A 9,364-nucleotide genomic window follows, 5' to 3' on the forward strand; every position below is an offset into this window, starting at 1 on the left:
GAGAAGCAGCCCTCCAAATAAGATGCTGTTTGTTCACCTTGGAACTTCTATTCACAAGCCAAGAAGCTCTTGTCAGATGAGAGCTGTTTATCAGGAACTGTAGAATCTAGCAGCTCCTCACATAGAGTGAGACCTAGGGGCAAAAGAGGCCTCCTGGTCATGACCTCCTCCTTGTATCCCCAGGTAGCAAGATCCTATATAAACCATTTTTATTTTATCATAAAATTTTGGGGGCACCATTATTTATATTAACACAAGGGTAGCTTCAGTTAACACCCCATAGCAAGGCAGTAAATGCCCCATAAGTGGAAATTCTCTAGTCCACAGTCCTCATAGTTGTCATTAAGAAATGCTCACAGATTTTTGTCATAGGCCCCAATAAATGCTCCATAAGGAGTTATCAAGTGGAGGATTTGTCCTGAGCAGCACTCAGCTTCTATCCTATATTCTGTGGGCTCGGGCAGCCTTACTAGTTCTTTTAGCATATCCAATTAACATTCCACAAAGGGCAGATTTTCATGCCTTCAGATTTATAGTATTACATAGGGGAAACATCCCCAGTGAGATCTAATACCCAGTTTCATAAGACATGTAGGTAAAGGAGGTCACAACTACCTTACATAAAGCCTGTTTAAACATTTCAAATCTCATAATACTATCAAGCTTTACATTTTTACGTTCTGGTCCTAGGAATTTTTCTTCTCTACCACTAGACCATTTTACCCTTACTGATGAATATGTATTTAGGTTCCCAGCAGGGAATTAAGCCAAGGAACTCAGTCTCTTTTGTCAATCTTCATCTAAATTTGCCTCAACAGTGCCCCAGGCAATGTCAGCTTTCTCATTATAATGTCTGTCCTTTGATTTTTCTTAAATTTCCCCAATCTGGGGGCAAATGCAGAACACTGGTGTGGTGCTATTTAATGTTGGAGGATCGGCAGTGATTGCCTTTGTTCCACCCAATCTTTGATAGTGTTGTAAAGACCTTGAACTCCATGAATTTTCATTTTATTTATTTCATTTATTAATAACTATTTAAAGATTTCCACTCTTCTGAGATGAGTCCTTTGACTCCCTTTTACCTTTCTCTTTTTTGTTGTTAATTACCTTAATGTTTTATTAGCATCTCTGAGACCCATGAGGGAAAGCAAATTTGATAAGTTTTCTCAAACAGTTGTTCAGTTCTATAGGAGTAATGTCATCTGGGGTGCCCTGTAAAAAGAGCTCCCTTAAGCACAGCATTTACCATGACCTTGGTAATAGGCATATTTGGTGGGTGAATATCCTCATCATCATAAAGCCAGTTCCACATGGCTTGCATATGAAGCATTTCAGCTGCCTCATCTGCGGTCCTCCACTTGGCATTTTACAAGAAGAGTTGGGCAGTCTCCTTCTCAGGGTAAACAGAACTTACAGTAGCATTTATCCAATCCACTAGACTGGTCATTGTCTCAGGAATAACCTGTGCATCCATATCACATATATACTCATCAATTGTTTAATAGTGAGATACGGGTCCTACATTGACCCAAACATGCTCTTTCATCGGGTAGCATTTAAAATTAAAGATAAAAATTTTAAAATTAAAATTTTAATTTAAAATTAAAATTTAAAATTAAAGATAAAAATTTAAAATTAAAATTAAAGATAACCTTAAAGTAGTTATTTTTACAATCCATTATACTAAAGGTTTCTCAGGAAACTGATGATATGAATCTACAAAATGGAAGAATTTTTTTTACTTTATACCCTCTGGTTTTAATAGTTGCTTGGTTTTGCCCCTCACCAACATTGACTATTTTCTTAGTGAGATAGAAAGCCCCTAAGGAAAAATTTCTAAACATACAAGAATGTGACCACCCCCCGGGCTTACACAAACAACTTATCTGGAAAACCCCCAGCCGTTTGAGGTTGCAACATACATAAATGTGACCACCCCCCGGGCTTACACAAACAACTTATCTGGAAAACCCTCAGCCCTTTGAGGTTGCGAAAAAGGCGGGAACCAGTCAGAAACTGCCGAATGTTCAACTTTAAATATCAACCAATAATAAGCTTGTAACTACTGTTTCTCTGTAACTTGTTTGTACCTTGCTATAAAAGAAACCCTGAAACAGCAGTCGGGACCTCTCTTTTGCCTGCCATTGTTAGGTGCGGAGAGGTCCGGGTTCGAACTTGAAATAAAGCGACCCCGGCTATTTATTTGGCTTTGACTCTGGACTCTGGTGGTCGCTTACTGGGGTCTCGCGACTTCGGGCACAACATTAGTAACCGCAGGTCTTAGAGGTAATTTTTACTGACCTTAGTTAATTTTTCCCTTTGTGGGTAGCTTTGAGGTTAGTGGCCTGAGCTAACTTACATCTGAATTTGGTCCAGCCTTCAGGCCAAACACAGCACTCTTTTACTTTGATTATACCTATCACAAATAACAATAACTAAGGGATTGAATATTTTGCCTTTTTCTTAGTAGTCTGCATTTTCTCACACATTCAGTGAACTAACTCTCTGGGAGTATGACTATGATTCATCTCTAAATTGCACTGGCAACTTTTACCTTTAGTAACTGAGTGCAGTCCAGCTGCAGCTCCTTAATATGGGTGACCACATGGCCACCCAAGAGTCAAAGGTTTCTTATTCCCCACCCTTTTATTTTTCTCTTCATCCATTTGGTATTATCTGCATATTTGTTTCCTTTATTTTAAAGATACTCAAATAGCCTCTAAACTAACAAAAATATTATATTCTGTTTAGCAAAAATCACATCCTTATGTTTCTATAAACTTCACCAAAAAAAAAAAAAAAAAAAACTTTTTACTCTCCTGCTATTTTAGCTTTTAACATCCCAAATTCCCAGTGGGGAAAAGCACACAAAAATTACTTGATTTAACATAACATGACTTTGAGATTTTAAACTACTGGAGATAATTTTGAGATTAAATTTACCAAATTAATCTGAATGAATATTACTAAAGTTATGTGAACTAAAAGGTATCAGAGTTAGCTTCTATTAGTTTCATATGCACTTACTTCTCTTTAAGCCAATTAATTAGAGCTCTTGCATATTTTGGTAGTGAAATATCACTTTTATATGACATATAAACATATAGATAAAACAGACATACAAACAAAAGCAGATCCTATAAGATTTTTTATTTGCCTGTTTTCATATATTCTTTCCCTTACTTTAGACTATTAATTTTAAAAAGTTACAGGAGCCAACTAAAATTGAAGGAAAGAGTTACCATCCCAGGACTTCTCAAAAGTTAGAAAGAGCTAAAGCAGCAGGGTACAGCGGAAGTTGAACTTCTGTGACATGAATCTAAAGAATTTTAAAATTAAAATTAAAACAGATTATAGAACTTAAAAATTAATTGATAGGTGCAGCAAACCACCAGGGCACATGTATGCTTGTGTAACAAACCTGCACATTCAGCACATGTATCCCAGAACTTAAAAATTCAAAAAATAAAAATTAAAAATGTCTTGCATTAAAAGTCAACATTTTTAATAAAAGCTTGTTCTAACCAATTTTTTAGTCTTGTATCAGTGTATTTTTATATCAAAGTCCAATTTCTAGGAAGACTATTAAAATTTCCTTTTAACTATAGCCAACTTAATTGTAACTTAAAAAAAATTTTTTTTTTTTTGGCTAATCTTATTATTATGACTTACACAGACCATTCGTGAAAAGTTTGAACTTTCAGGTTTGTCTTAAACATCCCCCTTTCGTAAACAACTAGATATTTTATTTTAGGACAAAAATTTACCACACAAGATTATTTTTCATACAAAAATATTTTTTAACCTTTCTTACCAAAAATACCTCTTAATATGTACAACTTCCTTTAAGTCTCTCTTATTTCCTGGTTTCTTTTACCTTCTTTTGCATATAACTTTTAAATAACCTTTGAATTAAACAAACATTATTTACCTTTCAATAAGAACACATTTTTTAAAAAATGTTTTCCTATCATTTTTCAAACTGGACATTGCCCAGAGAGTTAATGAATATCCAATGTTAAATATAACTTTAGATTCAAACAAACTTTAGACAAGTGTGTTTACAAACATTTATTCTATTACATTTCCTTTATTAATTTATTTAATACTTCACCTAGTGTATTTATAAAGACTGATAGTCATCATTTAAAATTATTTCTGTTAATCATTTTTACAGCCTATGAATTGTGGGTGTTTACTCAAGAAATAAACTTAAGGCTGACTATATGAGTATTTTACCAATAATTCAGTATGTAGCTGTTTTCATTAAACCAACAATACCAAATGTCTTATTCAGCAAAAATTACACAAGCAAAGATTATTCTGTTTTGGGCTGGCTTTATAGTTTTACAACCCTTATGCAAAATTTTGGCACCTTATAATATTTGCCAGGGATAAATACGAACTCACTTGATCAATAAACAGAAAGAAAAATGCTACAGTTCTAATTCTAATGTTACTTTACCAAGAATAATGGTAAATGTTACGTTACCAAGCTTTTCAATCACCTGGGTGCGGGCAGACTGAGTCCGAAAAGAGAGTCAGTGAAGGGAGATAAGGGTGGGGCTGTTTTATAGCATTTCGGTAGGTAAAGGAAAATTCCAGTAAAAGGGGGGTTGTTCTCTGGCAGGCAGGAGTGGGAGTCACAAGGTGCTCAGTGGGGGAGCTTTTTGAGCCAGGATGAGCCAGGAAAAGGAATTTCACAAGGTAATGTCATCACTTAAGGCAAGGACTGGCCATTTTCACTTCTTTTGTGGTGGAATGTTATCAGTTAAGGCCGGGCAAGGCATTTTTACTTCTTTTGTGATTCTTCAGTTACTTCAGGCCATCTGGGCTATACGTGCAAGTCACAGGGCTGCAGACCTGCAAGTCACAGGGGATGTGATGGCTTGGCTTGGGCTCAGAGGCCTGACATTCATGTGAATTTGAAAAGCAGGTGGGCTTATTATTTATTTAATTTATGATTACTCTTAACTTTAAGCCAATTTGGTACCTTGTGGCCACAATCCATAACAAAATACATAACCACATACATACACACACATCATAGAAAGATCCTATTTTTTATTTCAGAACTCTAGCCATAAGATATTAATACAAACTCACTGGTTTACAAAAAGGAAGAAGATTGGATCTAAATAGTGGGTTTTGTCTCAGTAGAAAAGTAACAACAGATTTAAAGCAGGCAGAAAAGAAAATAGACAAGTAGAGAACTTAGGAACTCTTGAGTTGCAGATTGACCTTTGGGCTATGAATTTTTCTTTGATGTAATTTGCCCATCAGCTTAAAATGTGCAAAACAGACCATAATATGTAACTAGTTTGAGTACTAGTAATCCTGGCATGCCCTCAATCTTTTTCATTTTGCACAAACACTCGCAGAGAGGCACCCTAAAACTAACAGGGTGCCCCAAAGTGGATCATTCTCCTTGTCTTTCCTCATTTTCAGATTGTTGCCCCCTTTTTTTTTCTTAAAAGGAGGAATGGAGCTGTGGCCTAGGCTTTTTTTGTGTGTGGTAGACCAATGTGTGCTGATTTTGGATGAGACTGCAGTGTTTTACAAATGAGTCATTTCCACCCGCTTATGTATCTCAGTTTCTCTCTCCAGAGGTCTATCACCTCTGAGAAGGCTAAAAATGCCAAGTGAACAGCTCCATATGCATTTCTTGAATGAGTCTTTTAAAACTAATTTTGTTGAGGGTTCCCTGTAGGGCCACTGCAAGGCAAAAGGGGTAAATCACCCAGACGATTCCCACTCAGCCCCCAGTCACCCAAGGGGCAGCTTGCAGCTGGGAGTAACAAAATGTCCTTTCTCTTCAGAGCTGAGGAGGTCTCTCGTTTATCTATAAAAATGAAAGTTTAAGTTTCTCACAAAAATGCACAGACAAGCCAATTGAGATTAATTTTGGGAGAAAAATTAAGGGAGAAGACACTTTAGAATATACCTCCAAAGTGGAAACCAAATAGGTTACCCAAAAGACAGGGGTTCTCCTTGGCTTTAGAAAAAGGTAATGGACAAGATCCTTTAGAATGCACCTCTAAACTAGAATTAGGATCCTAAACAACAACTTCCTAGGAGGAAAAAAAAAAAAAAAGAACTTTTTGACTTTTTTGTAGTAACACTTAGCTTAAAACACAAGCATATTGTATAGCTATATCAAAGTATTTTATTCTTTATGTCCTTATTCTATAAGCTTTTTTCCACTTACAATTTTTATTTTACTGTTTAAACTTTTTGTTAAAAACTGAAATACAAATACACACATTAGCCTAGGCCTACACAGGGTCAGAGTCATCAATATAACCATTTTCCATCTCCACATCGTGTACCACAGGACGGTCTTGCACATCAAATTATATTCCTTTTTGTAATATATATGTTGTTGTTATAAATATTTTAGAATTTTATTTTATAATTGATTTTATTGGCTTAAAAAATGTAAATGCTTTTGTATATTAGTCTATTAACAGTTTTACCAAACTGTCTTATTATTTCTGACAGTTTATTGATTTTCTTGGATTTTATATGACAAATCATTTTTCTGTTAAAAATAATGCAAGTTTTGTTATTTCTTCTAATCTTTATATTCATTATTTATTTCACAAATATTAACAGACAGTTCATTCATTTCTCCAGTGCAATGTTGAGCATAAGCTGTAACAGTAGACACACCCTTCTATTATTCTTAAATTCAGAGACAATGTTTCACCATTGTGTATGTTTTTCATTGGTCTTCATTGCCAGGTTATAAAAGTTTTCTCTTTTCCTTATTTTGCTGAGTTTTTAATGTGAATAAATGTTAACTTTAACAATTTTTTCCTCCATCTCTTGAAATGCTATTTCTTTCCTTTTAATGTCTTAAAGTTGTAAACTGTATCAAAGGGTTTCTAATATAACACAGCTACACTGTAAAATTTCAAAAGGTACCAGGAGTTAAGCGATGCCCCAGTAATACAATATTACGTTATTCTTTCATTCTTGTGATAAATCCAATTTGGTCATGAGGTTTCCTTAAGAGATGGCTAGATCCTTGTTAACTTTTCATTTACAATTTTTTGCATTTATTTTTGGAATTGTGCTTGGCCATATAATTTTCCTCCTGCATTTTTCCTTGATTTTGACTTCAAGGTTGTATTAGCCTCATTTTAAAAAGCTGGCATTTGGAAATAATTTTTCCTTTAGTATTTTGGTTACAGTTTGTATAAGATTCTGATTATTTAATTTTTGAATGTTTAGGAGACATTCTCTGTAAAGCTATTTTATTCTGATGCAAGTGTGTTCTGTGTAAATTTTAATTACTGATTAATCTTTTTAATCATTATGGGATATTTGGGCTTGTGGAAGACTGTGGCAAATTTTCTGTTTTATCCACATTTCAATGAAATACTCATATTTTTATACGTACTTCATGTGTAGTTGTATTTCATTTATGTCCTATTACTTTTGACTTGTACTTTTTCTCTTTTTTGTTGATCAGTCTTTATTAGAAAACATATTTTATCTTGGTTTGCTTCTTATTTGAGATAGGAAATATAGCATAACAGTGATATATATATACCTTGGAATCAGATGGTTTAACTCAAGAGGTGATTAAGAGAATTACATTTGATTAAATACACAAAATTATTTGAGCCTCCCAAGAAGTAATTTTTCAATACATTTTAGCTATTACTATAATTAAGTCCCAAATTTTCTATCATTTAACCCAGTTTATATTTTGTAGCATTCATTGCTCTCTGACATTGTCATTTTTACTCATTTATTTAATTTTAAAATTGAGTATAGATTTTTCTCTCCTCATTTTTCCACAATAAAAGGGATTTTATTTTTTCCTGGTAACCATTATATCCAAAGCTAGAATCATGCTGAATACATAGTAGAAAGTCAAAAAATTAATTAAGTATTTTTTTAAGTAGATTATTTCCTAATGAAGTGCTAGATGCTATTAGAATGGTAAACTGGGGAGGAAAGTTTGATGTGGAAAAGACATTGAGAAATATTTGGAGTAAGGAACATTACAGAAATGAATGAGATTGTTGATGAATAGTTCTGCATACAAAAAATTCAACATGAACAAATTACCTTTCTTCAGGGACTTGAATTGGGAATGAAAGAGTGGGAAAAATAAAGTTAACACTTTATAGCTTTATCTGTTTTTGACGTTTGTGCCTTCAACATAAGAGGTGTTTTAGAAATATTTGTTGATGGCTGGGCACGGTGGCTCACGCCTGTAATAGCAGCACTTTAGGAGGCCAAGGCGGGCAGATCACGAGGTCAGGAGATCGAGACCATCCTGGCTAACCTGGTGAAACCCCGTCTCTACTAAAAAACACACACAAAATAACTAGCCGGGCGAGGTGGCGGGCACCTATAGTCCCAGCTACTCGGGAGGCTGAGGCAGGAGAATGGCATAAACCTGGGAGGCGGAGCTTGCAGTGAGCTGAGATCCGGCCACTGCACTCCAGCCTGGACAACAGAGTGAGACTCCGTCTCAAAAAAAAAGAAATATTTGTTGACATAACACTGTTGGTAGGAAGCATTGTAAAGAGTTTTAAGTACTGTAGGATTGAGTAGGAAGGTTTCATTTTCTTGTTAAAAAGTCAAACTAATTTTTGTTAGTTGATTGTCTTATTCTAAAAGCCACAAAAGCAAAGAAATATCTTTTCTTGTTTTATAACATTTTATAATATTAACTTTTATTTTTACTTTAGGGACTCCACAACTTATTATACCTAATGGTATGTATCAAAATGTTTTAGTATTAATCAGATTATTTCCTCCCATTGAAAATGAATTGAACTCTTAACTATTCTGGTTTTGTTTTCATTTTTGACAGAAAATCCATTTCTGAAGCCAATGGGGAGAGCACCTCAGCAGATAGCCTTCAATCCATTCAGCCTAGGTTTTCTTCTTCTGAGAATCTTTTAATGTCATTTATATACAAAAGAAATTATCAAATGTTAAAATAAAGGAATAGTTTATTGCTTAATATAACATCATCAGTTTGATTATTTATTGAATCTTCTACACTCTTTCCTGATACCTAAATTTAATGTTTATTTTTAACTCAGAAAATGTATTGTAGTATGGAAAATGGATAGCAGTAGAATAAAGTCTTAAGATTATTAATTACAAATCCATATGTATAACAAAAGTGTTCCACTCTTTAATTTCCTAATGATACTGGATTTCCATTTTAGTTATAGTACATTTAGAGAACTAAAGTCATTTCAGATATTAGATAGTTTCTGTTTGGACGAACAGAGGCAAGATGGTGCACTTCCGGGTTCTTCATCATTAACTTTTCCCGCACGCGCGAAAATGCAGCCAGCGCCCGGGAAGGTGCAGATCAACTGGGCATGCG

The 9,364-nt window shown here is 34.5% G+C and overlaps 1 protein-coding gene across 3 annotated transcripts in view; it reads left to right on the forward strand.

The window, feature by feature from the left end:
- The window catches only part of GLIPR1L1 (GLI pathogenesis-related 1 like 1), a 40,643-nt gene extending 31,507 nt beyond the window's left edge, over positions 1 to 9,136 (forward strand). The window contains exons 5-6 of one of the 3 annotated variants that reach the window (XM_011929356.1): positions 8,712 to 8,738; positions 8,837 to 9,136. In XM_011929356.1, coding sequence (XP_011784746.1) covers positions 8,712 to 8,738; positions 8,837 to 8,928 — 119 coding nt within the window. In that variant the 3' untranslated portion in view covers positions 8,929 to 9,136. Of the gene's footprint in view, positions 1 to 8,711; positions 8,739 to 8,834 lie in introns of all 3 variants that reach the window. The other 2 variants (XM_011929358.1, XM_011929357.1) reach the window with 2 other exon arrangements.
- Positions 9,137 to 9,364: the final 228 nt, after the last annotated feature.

This window comes from Colobus angolensis, unplaced genomic scaffold (genome assembly GCF_000951035.1).
Source record: "Colobus angolensis palliatus isolate OR3802 unplaced genomic scaffold, Cang.pa_1.0 Scaffold80, whole genome shotgun sequence".
Taxonomy (NCBI): domain Eukaryota; kingdom Metazoa; phylum Chordata; class Mammalia; order Primates; family Cercopithecidae; genus Colobus; species Colobus angolensis.